A 14,792-nucleotide genomic window follows, 5' to 3' on the forward strand; every position below is an offset into this window, starting at 1 on the left:
AAGGAAGGAAGGAAGGAAGGAAGGAAGGAAGGAAGGAAGGAAGGAAGGAAGGGCAGCTGGAGAGATGTCTCAGCAGTTCAGGGCACTGACTGCTCTTCAAAAGTCCTGAGTTCAAGGACTAGAGGTTCCTCCAGACACTAAGACCATGGGGCTGCAGGAATGGCTCAGTGGTTAAGAACACTAATTGTTCTTACAGAGGACCTGGGTTTGATTCCCAATACCCACATGTAGGCTCACACCCAACTGTAACTCCAGCTCTAAGAAATCTGAAGCACTCTTCTGACCTCTGTGGGCACCAGGTCCACATGGCATACAGACATACATGCAGGCTAAACACATACACAAAACAAAGATAAATACATCTACAACAACAACTAAACCACAAGTACCATATAGTCAGTTTATACAACCCCTGGATGTCTACCTAATGGGATCTAAGTTAACATAGCACAGAGATGTTTGAACATCCGTGTTTGTTGCTATAAATTCACAATAGCCAATACTCGGAACCAACCAGGATGCCCATCAATAGATTAATGAGTAAAGAAAATGCAGCACGAATACACAATGGAGTTTTATTGAGCAAAAAAGAAGAGTGAGATCGTGTCATGTGCATGGAAACAGATGCAACCAGAGACCATGACGTTAAGTGAAATAGCCTGGATTCAGAAAAATAGATATTGTAGGATAATGTGTTTGTGCACTGTGTAAAGTTTACCCTTGTGCTATTCAACTGCTGATTTCTCTGCCCTTCTACCTTGTCCCAGTCTGGACACAGCACCGTAATGCTTATACCAAGACTCTCCTGTCTGACGTTTGTGTAAACACTTCTTACCATTTTTTCTCTATCCTGTCAATAAAGGCTGATCACCCAATGGCTGGGCAGAATAGAGAATAGGGTGGAACATCTCCCAACCAGAGGAAGGAGAGAGGGAGAGAGGGAGAGAGGGAGAGAGGGAGAGAGGAAGAGAGGAAGATTCAAGTCAGCTGGCAGGATGGAGGAATGGGAGCCGTGAAGACGGGATCCAAAGAGCCAGATCAATACTAACATGCAAGCATCATGGGATGGGGCTGGGAGGCAGCCAGATTAGAAAGTAATGGTAGATCATTTAACTGCTCAGTTATTGAGGTGCAGTTTTAAATAAATATTGGTTTATCTGTCTAATTATTGGAGACAAGCATAAAGTAAAGAAATATAGTCGCCAGATTAATTTATTGTTTACATTTATGACAATTAATATAACAATTAATAACAATTCATTTACTATCTCATATTTTCCCTCATATTTATAATTGAAATAAATACGTATATGCTATGAAAGTAGAAGGGTGGACTGTGGGGAGAAAAAGAAAAGACAGGGGGACAAAATAATTGGAGTGAATATGCATAAGATGTGTATGCAAATTCCATGGTGAAAAATATTGCTTTGTATGCTAAGCAAAAATATTTAAAATGGGAAAGAAAACATAGAGAAAAAAGGTCAGATGTCAAAATGTCTAAGAACAGTTTAAAACCATATATAAATCATAGATTTATATATATATACATATATATGTATATATACATATGTGTACATATATACATATATATATGGAGAGAGACACAGAGAGAGAGGAAGAATAAAACTTCATTTCAAAAATATTAATTACTTACCCCTTGGCCTAATCTTCTCTCATAGCTTCGGTGCCGTAGTCCTAATCCCAATAACCCCACACCAACAAGCAGCCACAGAACTAAACAAAAAGAAGAAAGAAACATTAAAAAGAAACTAAAAATTTTAAATGACTCTTTCAAAATTATATCTATTGACGGAGAAGTCTGTGCAGGACAGAAGCCACACTTTAAAGACTATTCCCTGAGAACATTCCAAGAGCAATGGACATAGAGTCAAAATAAATCACAGAATACACAAGAAAAAAATATTTCTTGTGGGCACAAAACGGCAGGAACAGATGTCCTGATGAGCCAAGCACACAAAGACCTTGGATATCAGAAAGTTAAGAATTAGAATATAAGGCGAGTATGCCTAGCGTGTTTAAAAAGAAGAGGGTATGCCAAAGAATGGCTGGATACTGTAAGGCTAAAGACAAAATAATCATGGAAGTTCGTAAAACAAATAAAGCAGACTTTTAGAGATAAAAATATAGGGGTAGAGGGATGGCTCAGTCAAGAGCACTGGACCCAAGTTTGACCACAGCTTGTGGCAGCTCACAACTGTCTGTCACTCTGGTTCCAGAGGATCTGACAGCCTTTTCTGGCCTCCATGGGCACCAGGCATGCATGTGGTACACAGACATACATGCTGATGAACACACACATAATAAAATAAAATTTAAAATAAATATAAATAATTTAACGAGTGAGAAAAGGTCAATGGTCAAGATTTAGACCACATTAGATTAGACAAAGCTCACAGGAGAATTAAGACCAAAGACAGCACAGAGGTCAGGGCTCAGCGGGTAAAGGTTAAGCTGCCAAGACTGAAGGCCTGAGTTCCACCCCAAGACCCACATGGTGGAAGAGAACAGAGCTGTCCTCTGACCTCCAGACACATGCCCTGCCCCCTCACTGAATAAGTAAATAAATATGTATTTTTCACTTAAAAAATAAACAGAGGCAGGAAAAATGAAAGCACATAAAAACACAAAGAACAGAAGAAGGTCCAATCCAACAGTTGGCATTAAAAAGGACCAAGGAAAGAGAACAAGGAAAATAATGCTAGGATTTCCCATTTGGAAAAAACTCGGGACTCTTCGGAGTGGAAGCGTCTGCAGACTCCTGAGCAGGGTGAGGACAAACTCCACCTCCAGGTGTATCACGGTGAAGCAGTGATTGCCAAACGCACCGAGAAAAGTCGTATTTTAAATATGATCTACCTGTGTTATAATGAGACGTATATGACAGGTTTTACGTAATGGTGGGAGTCCTTGTGACATAGCATTTAGAAATATTTCTGAAGACCTATAGGCATGGTAGCTATATAGATAGCTTCAATTGTTGATGGTCTCTTTTTACAATATTTTATGCCCTTCAGTAAAGTTTCAAACTTCTAACGGTAGAAACCAGTATTCACATGTTCTTGTCCTACATATATGTAGGACATATATATGTCCTATATAACAGTTACCTAATTAGCACACCACACATGTTCACTAAACATTTGTGTCTCATCCAGTTTATTAAAGATGATTCAGATATTAGGTGATGAATTAATGTCATGCGTGAGTCTATAGCTTATCAACATACTAATTAAACATGTTTAATCTTCCAGAGAATAAGAGATGGAATGCATGGTATCAAGTACCCAAAGAAAGCATCTTGGAAATTCTACCTGCTAAATTTTCTATGCTAGAAGTGAAATAAAACCATACAGGCTATTTAGGGTTGAAATGCCACAGTATTGAGGATTTGCTTAAATATGGTTCAGCAAACCAGAAATAGGCAGGAAGACAACAAAGACAACCGGCAGGAAGATACAGCTTGGTGGTACTCTTGAATTCCATGTTGGAAAATACATACAACATGAACCAGGCACAGTGGCATACATCTTTAGTCCGAGCACTAGGTAGTCAGAGGTAGAAGGAGGACTATGAGTTCAGGGCCAGCCTGGGCTATATAGCAAGTTTCAGCACAGACAAGGCTGCACAAAAAGACCCTGTCTAGCAAAAAAAAGGCGGGGGGACTGGGAGAAAGGAAGAAAAGAAGGAAGGAAGAAAAAAAGAAGGGAGGGAGAGAAAAATATATATACACCAAACTTTCTTAAAAGCAAGTAAAACTATACTTACTAAGTTTCATGTATTTTTCACTGTTTCTCAAAAGCATTTTAGGACTGTTTTTCGTCTGAAGAAGAAAGTCAAGGTTTTTCTTAGGTCCAAACAGCATACTCAATCCAATAATTACCATTATGGTTCCTGGAGAGAGAGAGAGAGAGAGAGAGAGAGAGAGAGAGAGAGAGAGAGAGAGAAAGGAGGATGAGACATAGCTCAGTGGCAAGATATTTTCTTAGCATGCATGAGGCCCTAGGTTCAGTATTCAATATCATAAAAATTAATTCTTTAAAAAAATGGGGAGATTGGGGCTGAAAAGACCCAGTAGCTAAGAACACTTAGTGCTTTAGCAGAGGATAACCTGGAGAAATGTAGCTGGTACTCAGCTGCAAGACACGCCCACTGGTCTATAGTGGCAGGGATGTTACTGGAATAACCAACCACTTCTTTTTTTTTTTTCTTTTTCTTTTTTTTTAGTTTAGACCCACTCACAAACATGAAAGTTATATCTGACACTGAGACCAAGAACGTGAAGCTAGACAGGTCATGCATCCTAGAGGAAAACCTACTTCTATTATTCTACCAAATGTGCATAGCAATAAAACGATCTCTAGTGACATACTGCTCTATCCATATATAGATCAGTACCTCGCTCAGCCCTCGTCATGATGCTTCTTTTTGCAGAAGATATTAATTAACACAGAGACCCACAACCGGGCAATGTATGGAGAATGAGAGACTTCACAGTGCTCAGCTCTAAGAGGGCTGTCCTTTTCCACACTCCTCTCCCCTCAAGGCTCGGGAGCTATGCAAATGAGAGGATGGGAATATTGTAACAGGAAAGGAGGTGGGCACTAAGTCCCACTACTAACCAAGAAACCATTTGCCAAGGATGTCTTCTGGGAGAGGGCAAATTAGTTTTTCTCGATGGAATGGCATTGGGTATTATCAACCACACCCCAAGGCAGGCCCCATCCTTAGGAGTGGTTAGTCAACATAAATAAGACTCCATGCCTTTTTGAGCACTTTTTGAAATCTTTTTTATTATTATGTTTGTTTTTATAGGAGAGAGAAACTGTGGGGTTAGGTAGGTAGAACGATGGGGGAAGCTCTCAGAGGAGCTGAGGAAGGGGAAAGAATATAAAAATATATTGTATGAAATTCTCAAAGAACAAGTAAAGATGTTTTGTAGAAATCTACTCAACATTAACAACTTTCCTTGGCCTGTTACAACACCACTCCAACTATAGGAGGTTCTCGTTTGCTTGAAGCTGCAATAAAGCATAGTTTCCCAGTCCTAGGAGTAGGCAGAATGAGTCAGCAAAGCTCATCTTCCAAAGAAACAAAGGTAGGCACAGCACAGCTCTTACTTACTCCCATCCTCTACCTGGCAGCACCCTGAGCAAGCTGGAGTAAGAGAAAAGCAGGACACCGGAGAGAGCAGAGCCCGACAGAGTAGACCCACCTGAAAGAAACCACAAGAGTTACAAAGTTTGCAAAGCCCGGCACCTGCAATGCGGGAAATTGGGCATAAAGTTTCACCCCTTATCAAGAAGCTGATTCTAACTGGGATCTACTGGGAGAGAAAGAAATCAATTGTCCTCAACAGAGTGACACTGGGTGTAAGCCAAACTCAGGGTAGGTCACAGACACACACAGAGTAGCTGGCCAACACAAATCAGACCCCATGCTTTTTTATTGTTTGTTTGTCTTTTGTTTTTTGACAGGGTTTCTCTGTGTAGTTCTGGCTGTCCTGGAACTCACTCTGTAGACCAGGCTGGCCTCGAACTCAGAAATCCGCCTGCCTCTGCCTCCCAAGTGCTGGGATTAAAGGCTCTACCACTGGCTGTTTGTTTTAACAAAGAGAAATAATGTGAAGTTAGGTGGGTAGGGAGGTGGAGAAGGATGTAGAAGGAATTGGGGTCATGGCTGTAAGTTCCTAGCTCCAGCCGAGAATGGAAATAGGGAATTCTCAAACGCTTTTTCTCAAAGATCCTGTGTCACTTAGGGGTGAGTCTTCCAGAGCAGCTGTCCTGGCAGAGGTCTAGGTTGGTTAGTGTGAGATGCAGGGACTGGGAGAATTGTAACGGAGTGTGTGTGGAAGCCACGCCTCGCCTCACCTCTCCCATCAGGTACCCATGCAGTGACTGGGAGAACTGTGGTGGAGGGTGCGCAGAAGCCATGCCTCTTCCATCAGGCACCCACGCCCTGGAAACATCCTAAGGATTTGTTTACTGTTTTACCTATGAATGGTCCCTCCCCCCATTCCAGCGAAGTTCCAGGTAGAGAGGAACACTGTGCTTTTCATCTCCAGTACCTGGCACTGCGCCAGGAGCACAATGCGTGCACAATGATACTGTGAGAATAAATGGACGAGTATAAAACTGGAAGCATGGACCAACCAGAACTGGATCCATATCAGCCGATGCCTCTCACTCTCTAAGTTTCTACTGCGGAAGGACTTGGGGCGCTTTACTTCCATCTTAAAGAGGCAGGCAGTTCTAATGGCTCACACCTATAATCCCAGCACTTTGGAGGCCAAAGCAGAAAAATCTGCATAAATTCAACAGCAGCTTGATCAACAGAGTGAACTCCAGGCCAGCCTAGGCTACAAAGTAAGACTCTGTCACAAAAAGAAGAATGAGAGGGAAATATTGACAATGTTGGTTTTCTAAATTCCTGCTATAAATCAGTAATTTCCTTTTTTTTTTTTTCAGAAAAATAGCTTTTAACATATTATACTATAACATTTATTATGTAATAATCAAATAATATAATAAACTATGTTTGCTATATAATAAATATATAATTACATATAAATTAAATAAATAAAATATATTATAATATGTAAATAAAATAAATATATATATTTATATGAAATAAATTAAAATAAAATAATAAATAAGAATAATACTTAATTAAAGTAATCATTTAATATATTAATTATAGTAATTAATTATAATTAAAGAACATATTAATTAATGTGAAATAAGCTTATGAACGTTGTATTTTGGTGAGTTTCTAACACTAATGCTTATACACAGGCTTTACCATGGCTTAGATATTTTTTTTCCTCAACTAGTTCATTTTATTTGATTGTTTATTTGAGGCGGTCTTACTATGTAGCCCAGGCTGGAAATCAGCATATAAACTGAGCCAAACTAGAACTCACAGAGATCCACCTGCCTCTGCCTCCAAAAGGATGGGATTAAATGCTTGCGCCACTCATTTTAAAGGCCAGCAGAGTAATAAGTATTGCTGAAGTGCACTTAATTGGAACAGCATTCCAGTTTTGACATCCTTTGGGGTTTTCTTTACCTAGAGTCTGTCTCACCAAGAACACAGACTGTCCTCGCCATTTTGCTTGTTTCCAGCAATCATAGAAGATGCCGAGTCCTAGCCAGTCTTAGTGAACTTGGATAAGTTTCTTTAACTGGATCTGTTAGCACGTACTCACCCAAAAGCACATCAGATCTTTCTCTAGCGTAGACACCTCCGGGAACAAACTTAAAAGCTGTACACCAGGCACAGAAGAATACTTGTAAAACATAAAGGGTCATGCCAGTGGCCATGGCTTCCCTGGAGTTGGTCCCTGAGTTCACAAGATATCCAAGTACTTGAGGCCACACAGACCCCGTGAAGGCTGCCAGTACACATCCAGAAACAGCAGCTGCCCACGTGCGCAGGTAAAGCAGACCCATGGCTGAAGCTGCTCCTGTTTGTAAGAAACAAAGCAAAAAAAAAAAATGGGAGAGGATGCATCAGGCAAGAGAACAGCAAAGCTCCTGGCATGCCCAGTTCATAGGAGCTGAGGAGGCCACTGGTTCAGTCTCAGCTTCCCAGCAAACCAAGGTGCAGCGGCTTAATGTTAATGTGATCTGCTCGAAGTCACAGGCTGGCACTGGCCCTCCTAAAAGTCAACCGGTCCAGCAAACCTCAGGTCAATGTTCGTTCTTTGGGAAGGGGTAAGAGTGGGCATCGCTGTAGCTAGCCTTATAATCTTCGTGGCGATAGAAATTGAAATGATTTGAAAAATTAGAAATATGTTTAAGTACAACCATCCAGATGCAAGAAAGCAGGAAACGTAGTGTCTGTGAGGTTTCTAGAACTTTTCTGCTAAGGCACTTTCTAAGTAACGGTTGACCATTTGTGTGCTGCCCAGCAGTATACACACTGGTACTTCAACCACGCAGACACAAGAGAGGATGCCACTAAGATTCCAGAGTCATTCTCTGCTGGCGCAAGTCTACACTCTGTCCTCTGCTTTCCCAGAGTCTGCCTGGTCAGGACTGTGCGTTCTCCCTGGTCCATGACAGGCAGTGTCTTAACCAATGTTGAGCCAACACTGAAGTCATGTAACATTGCTCCCAATTCCTATGAAATCAGCTTTAATCCATCCATATGTATGTATGTTTGTATGTATGTATGTATGTACATACATATGTATGTGTATAGGTTTTTTTGAGACAGGGTTTCTCTGTGTAGCCTTCACTATCCTGGAACTCATGCTATAGACCAGGCTGGCCTCAAACTCATAGAGATCCACCTGCCTCTGCCTCCCAAGTACTAGGATTAAAGGCCTGTGCCTCTACCACCTGCTCAGCAACAGAATATACATTTTCGTTAGTGTTCTTCAAGACATCCTTACTGTTTGAGGCAATGACAATGCATTTGCAGGTCAGTTTCACTTACCTGTCACCCACCAGGCTAACCTAGCATCACGAAGCCTTGATGAGCCCGATAGCATCAGTCCACTTGCAAAGCCCAGCAGAACCGCACCTCTGTAAATAAATGAAAATAAAAGGCAAAATGAACAAGCAAGCAAGCATAGATCAGAAACATATCTACTGTCTCTAGCTACATTGCATTCCATATCACAACGTGGATATGAAACTGTAGAGGAAATGGGAGCCATTGGGAACCAGTCCACAGAGCACACGAGGAGGGCTGATGACGTCACTCAGCAGAAGGGTACTTGCCTAGCATTCATTCTGGAGTCAATATCCAGTGCCAAACGAAGTAAAGCAAAATAGAACGTTGAAGTAGCCAAACATCTAACAGATGGCTCCGGTAGTCTTGCTCCTGTAGTCTTTGTTGGTCAATGTAGACACAGCAACTGAATTCTCAACTCTTAAGTTACTGCTCATCAACACCCCTGACATTTCAAATAACTCTGCCAAAGACCAAAGGAGAAGCCACTGGCAGAGTGTGTTGTGACGTTTTCCTCTCTCTCTGTGTCTCCATTCTATCTCAGTACTGCCTTTATCTAGTGTCTGAATCGCTAAAATAAGTGACAGTTTGATTTCTTTTTAGCTACCACAAGCTAGTCCATTGTTTTGTAATTTTTACAAATCCTTAACGGGAGGAGAGTTTAAAACGGACCGGAGAGATGGCTCAGCAGTTAAGAACAGTTGCTGTTCTTGCAGAGGACCTGGCTTTGGTTCCCAGCACCCACATGGTGGCTCACAACCATCTGTAACTGCAACTCCAGAGGACTGGACACTCTCTTCTGGATTACAGCCACCATCAGGTACATATACATTGCACACACACACACACACGTGTATGATGTATATGTATATGCATATGTTGTATACGTATTAATTGAAGTAAACTTCACTGGAAAGCCAGTAGCAATGGGAGTGACAACAAAGCATTGCTTAAGCTGAAATCTAATCTCAAACTCAGCTCTAAGGACACATGAGGCACTGTCTTAGGTCTGTCACCTGGGTTATTATCCATTTAATCCTCTTAAGTTTATCAAGAAAACAATACCTTTCTGCCATCTGCAGAGGAGAACACGGGGAAGAGTCTTGGCTTCTAATGACACTGATCAATCTCACAAACACCCAGTGCTAGCACCAGAGGGGCTGAGAAGAATGACCAACTGACGTCATGCCTTCCCCGCCACAGGCAAGGGATTCCTCAGCTTCCCAGGAGGGAATATGGGGACCTATCCAGCCCTCAGTTCCATTCAGTTTTCCCACAATACCAAACAGACACCCTTCTGGCTCCCCCGCTTAGATAACAGAGCTGGACTCACCCGTAAGGATTAGGGTCAGGCCCTGGGTGGGGATGACCGCTCACTGCCCATCTGGAAACAATGGAGACCTCTCCAAAGATCCAGTGAGTGAGGAACACGAGGCTCCCAAAGGCGGCACCTGGCAACAGCCAATTAAATCTTGAGATCCTGCCCTTGGTGACCTCACTGGGCTTCTTCCCCTCAGGGGTTCCGTAATCTCCATCTAGAATTTAAAAACAAAGAAAGAAGAAAAGAAAGAGAGAAAGGACTCTCAGTGATTGGAAATAGCCCGTGGCTTCAAGAAGCACCATAAGAAGCTGAATGCACCCAAGCTACTGGATGGAGGGCTCATTTCTGATTAGCTCTGGGGTAGTGGTGTAAGGGAAAGCAGGTAAACCTGGGAAGTAAAACTGCAGAAAGCTACTAACTTCATGTGAAGCTAACAGAGTGAGAAACTTCGGGGGCCGGAAGAAAAGAGTATCATCTCAAGAGAGCAAGCGTTTTGCAACTTGAGTGCAACATTCTTGTACAAAAACTTGCTTACTCGTGAAAAGACAGGATCTTGTGGAACACTCTGGGCACCCAGGATCCTAACTGTGTGTTAGTGAGCCTCGGCTGTGTGAGTTCCCTAGTCCTTCACACGACTCCAGTCACCTTTACTGGTTTCTGAGGTTTGCTGTCTCTAATCCCAGTTTACAGGTTAGAATCCATGCCCACAGAGATCAACCAACTGGTCCAAGATGACACAGCTAATAAAGAGACACTCACATTGATGCTAAGGCCGTGCGCCTTAACTGAGTGTCCTGCTGGCCCGGTCAAAGCCAGCATCACACACAACAAAGCCACGGATTCACACACTAAATTGAGGCCAAGGGAGGCGGTGTTAGCAGGAGAATGTCTTTGTACCCACACAAGAACCTACTGCAGAGATGCTTCGTAATTCCACGAAGGCTTCTATGTACAGAAAGCAGCAGCCCTGGGGCCTGACTGTGGGACCGGTGGCCTGGTTTTTACTGGGAAAAGGAAAGTTATTACGACAAGAACAGGATCAGTGGAAGGAGACAGATGAAAGCTATGGGGAGGGGTGGGTGGTGAGGACAGAAAGGGTTCAAGGATCTGAGGATCAAGCTGAGAGTGCAGAGAAAAGGGGCCATCTGTGCTGTCATTAAATAAAGTACAGTCAGCTGTGGCAAGGGTCTCCAGCCCCTAGAACCCAACACATCTTCAAACAGGAAGGCAAAGACCACCGCTGTGTTCACACACCCAAAGGGTCTGAGGTTTGGAAATAAGGGCACAGGGTAAAAGGATGCTGAGAATGGAGACGCCCATCCTGTGCTAAGAAGTGGGAAGAGGATGAGGTTGAAGTACAGGATTTGCTTCAGTCCCCCATGGACACGTGAACATGCCCAACCACAGACCCCCCCTCACTTTCTGCCAGCCACTACGCACTGGAAAGGAGCCTGGGCCTTCTGCCTCCGTAACAGCCCATTGTCTGTGTCTGTTACTACTCAACAGGAGGGAAAGTTCAAGTGGAGCTCTATCACAGGAAAGCTATTTTTACAACTTGTCTTGAGACTAGGGTCTTGAGTTAGTCGATAGAGGGCTCTCCCTGCATGCTTGAGGTCCGAGTTCGATTCCCAGCACCACCACAGAGGAAAATTCTTTTCCAAATGTGCTATTGCACAGGAAAAAGACAGAAACCACCAGAGAGAAGATCCCCAAATAAACAGAGTACATCCTTACCCATGACAATTCGGTCGAACACAGCCATGGCACTCAATGTCAGAATCACTCTGTTGGACATCTGATAGCTCCAAATTGGATTTAATGATGTGTACCATATTCGGAGAACAAGAAGAAGAATGTGTCCCAGAATGAATCCCCAGATTTTGAGGTACCTGGAAGTGGAAGTCGTTTAAGAAAGACTGTAAGTGTGGATTTAATGTGCCCCATCCACTGTGGATTCCTTTCCCAGAGTGCGGATCTACAATGCTGTTGCAGTGATCTTCAGTGATATATCCCTGACTTAGCCTTTCTAGAGTCCACTACAAGCCTATGTATAGGTGTAGGCAACTTATAATAATTTTCCCAACAAAATATTTTTATCAATTATTTGGGAATCTCATACAACGCACCCTGACCACACTTGCTTTCCATCCTGCCCAGTTCTACCCTCCCACCATTTTGCCCCTCCCCCACCACAAAAAAATTCTACCAAGTACAATTTGTGTTGCCATGGGACCAGCGAGATACTTTAGCAGGTTAAAGCATTTGCTGCCAAACCTAACTACCTGAGTTTGATTCTCTGGGATCCACATGGTAAAAGAAGAGAATTCATGGGGCTGGAGAGATGGCTCAGTGGTTAAGAGCACTGACTGTTCTCCCAGAGGTTCATGAGTTCAATTCCCAGCATCCACATGATGGCTCACAACCATCTGTAATGGAATCCAATGCTCACTTCTGGTGTGTCTGAAGAGAGCAATAGTGTACTCACACATATAAAATAAATAAATCTTAAAGAAAAGTTTTAAAGAAGAGAATTTATTACTGAATGCTGTCCTTGAGCTACACACACACACACACACACACACACACACACGTGTACACTGCATATACACACACAAAAAATATATTTTTTAAATATATAAATATAATTTTTAAAATGTTTGTACTTTATAGGGCCAGAAATATAGCCAAACAGCAGGGAGAAACTGAATACACATAACACCTGGGTTCGGTCCCTAGTACCAAGAGCAAAATGAGATTGGTGGCAAGTACTTGAACCTCTGCTTTTGAAAAGGAAGGGGGACTTTTACAAAGTCCCATGAATGGGAAAACTGCCCTGACACCAATGGTCAGAACTTCCCCCAGGGAAACTGGTTACACCTGTTTGTCTGTAGGTACAGAAGACTTGAGTCATACCTTTGCAATCCACTTCCTGACCACCAGGTCACAGTTTGCACTATCAGGGAAGAAGACACACCAAGGGCAAGGACCATCAGTCGAAGCTTGGCATTCGGAGCCTCAAAGGAGGCTATGCTGCCTACAAACAGGGAAAGGAGGGTGAGCTGGCAAGTGTGCCCTGGCACCTGACAGTCTACATTTGATAAGCACTGTGTCTGGTATGGTCTTTACCCTGAAAAAAACAGAATTAGCATATACCTATACATATCTTTAATCTGTGTTCATTTAGGTAGGATTCTCACATAAGATTTGCAACATTAAAATATACAACTTAATTGGTTTTGGGGTACATTCAAAATTGTCAACTATATCACCACTAATTTTAGAACATTCTTTCTCCCCCTCCCAAAATTCCCCTTCTCCTTTCTCCTACACCCCCACACTCTATCAACCACTGACCTTTCTGTCTCCATGAATCTTTCCTATCTGGGGAATTTTACATAAGTTGAATCCTACATATGTAGCCCTTTGTGGTTGGCTTCTTGCCATCAGCGTAATGTTTCCAAGGCATATCCAAATTGTAGCCTAGATTAGTCCTTCACTCTTTAATGACTAAATAATATTCCATTGTATAGATAAACTGTATTTTGTTTACCTACTTGTCAGTTGATAGGCACTGGCTTGTTTCTGTGTCTAGACTTTCATGAATAACGCTGCTATGAACACTTGCACTCAGTTTCTGTACAAACGTATACCTGCATTTTTTTCTAGACTATATGACAAGGTTTAGAGCTCTGTTCAATATCCAAGGCTCTGCCAAACAGTTTCCCAGAGCAGCTACGCCACTTGACACTTCTTGTATTTCCATTAACAACACGTGAAAATTCAGTTGCTCCACATTTTGCCAGCACTTGGTATTGCCCGTCTTTTATTTTTAGCCATCCAAACGAGTCAAAATATTTATAGTCAAAAATAATCCAGGTCAATGAGTGTAAATTAGTTTCATAATTAATTTCATGGTGATTAATTTAAATACCTCAGATGTCAGAGGTGAGCATGTATATAACAGTCAGGGGGTGAATACAGGGGAGCTTCAAAGCAAATCACGACCCAGTGCGTGACTCTCTGTAGAGAGTCAACTGTGTCCAGTAGTCACCAGGGTCAGCATTTGGCTAGATGACCACTTCATCCTCCATCCTCAACTCCGAGTGACTTCCCTACCTACCCATTTCATTTCTTTTCTTTTTTTTTTAAGATTTATTTATCCTCATGTGCATTGGTGTTCTGCCTGTGTGTCTGTGCAAGGGTGCCAGATCCCCTGGAATTGGAGTTACAGACAGTTGTGAACTACCATGTGGGTAACTGGGAATTGAACTTGGGTCCTCTAGAAGAGCAGCCAGTGCTCTTCACTGTTGAGCCATGTCTCCAGCCTCCCCCCACCACCACCTATTTCTATAGTTCTTCCACTCAGGGAGCTGGGTTTTCATGAAGCAACACAGGGAATGTCATTTCTAGCTGCCGTGATGGGCAATACCGGTTGTCAATGTCAGGATGTACCATCACCTAAGCGACAAACTCCCGAGCATGCCTTCAAGGGAGTTTGTAGGGTGGATTGATTGTGTTGGAAAGACTCATGTGACCAGATGTCTCACCTTCCTGTTGTGATGGGTTGTATCCCCGCACTGTGAACCAAAACAAACCTTCCATCCCTTAGTCTGCTTTCGCTAGGTGCTTTGACATCGCAGTAAGAAAGGCTATACAAAGACTATACCCAGATTTACTATGACACGCTTAGTGTCATGGAGAAAATCCTGCCATAGAAGCCAGCTTGGATTATGGTAAGAAACCAAGTCTTGCAAAGCCAAGGCCACATGACTCGTATGCAGAAGCCATTAGCCTGCTGCTGTTCCAACCAAGCCATTACTGCAGTCAGTGCCAGCAAGTGGCTTCACTTCTGTCACCTGCAGCTGGTCACTTCTGATGGACGCTATCTTTGCAAAGTGAAGTTTCCAGGACTTTCCTCCCATTATTCTTTCTGAACCCTGGTTCAAAAAGAAGAAGGAGGAGGAGGAGGAGGAGGAGGAGGAGGAGGAGGAGG

At 42.7% G+C, this 14,792-nt stretch overlaps 1 protein-coding gene across 1 annotated transcript in view; it reads right to left on the reverse strand.

Moving 5' to 3' along the window:
* The window catches only part of Cwh43 (cell wall biogenesis 43 C-terminal homolog), a 46,061-nt gene that overhangs the window by 27,392 nt on the left and 3,877 nt on the right, over window positions 1-14,792 (reverse strand). Inside the window, exons 3-9 of the mRNA XM_028780827.1 lie at window positions 12,713-12,833; window positions 11,534-11,688; window positions 9,812-10,013; window positions 8,461-8,549; window positions 7,226-7,483; window positions 3,787-3,912; window positions 1,655-1,734 (exon numbers count right to left, since the gene is read on the reverse strand). Of these exons, the coding sequence (XP_028636660.1) occupies window positions 1,655-1,734; window positions 3,787-3,912; window positions 7,226-7,483; window positions 8,461-8,549; window positions 9,812-10,013; window positions 11,534-11,688; window positions 12,713-12,833 (1,031 nt within the window). The remainder of the gene's footprint in view (window positions 1-1,654; window positions 1,735-3,786; window positions 3,913-7,225; window positions 7,484-8,460; window positions 8,550-9,811; window positions 10,014-11,533; window positions 11,689-12,712; window positions 12,834-14,792) is intronic.

This window comes from Grammomys surdaster, unplaced genomic scaffold, assembly GCF_004785775.1.
Source record: "Grammomys surdaster isolate TR1022 unplaced genomic scaffold, NIH_TR_1.0 372, whole genome shotgun sequence".
Classification (NCBI taxonomy): Eukaryota; Metazoa; Chordata; class Mammalia; order Rodentia; family Muridae; genus Grammomys; species Grammomys surdaster.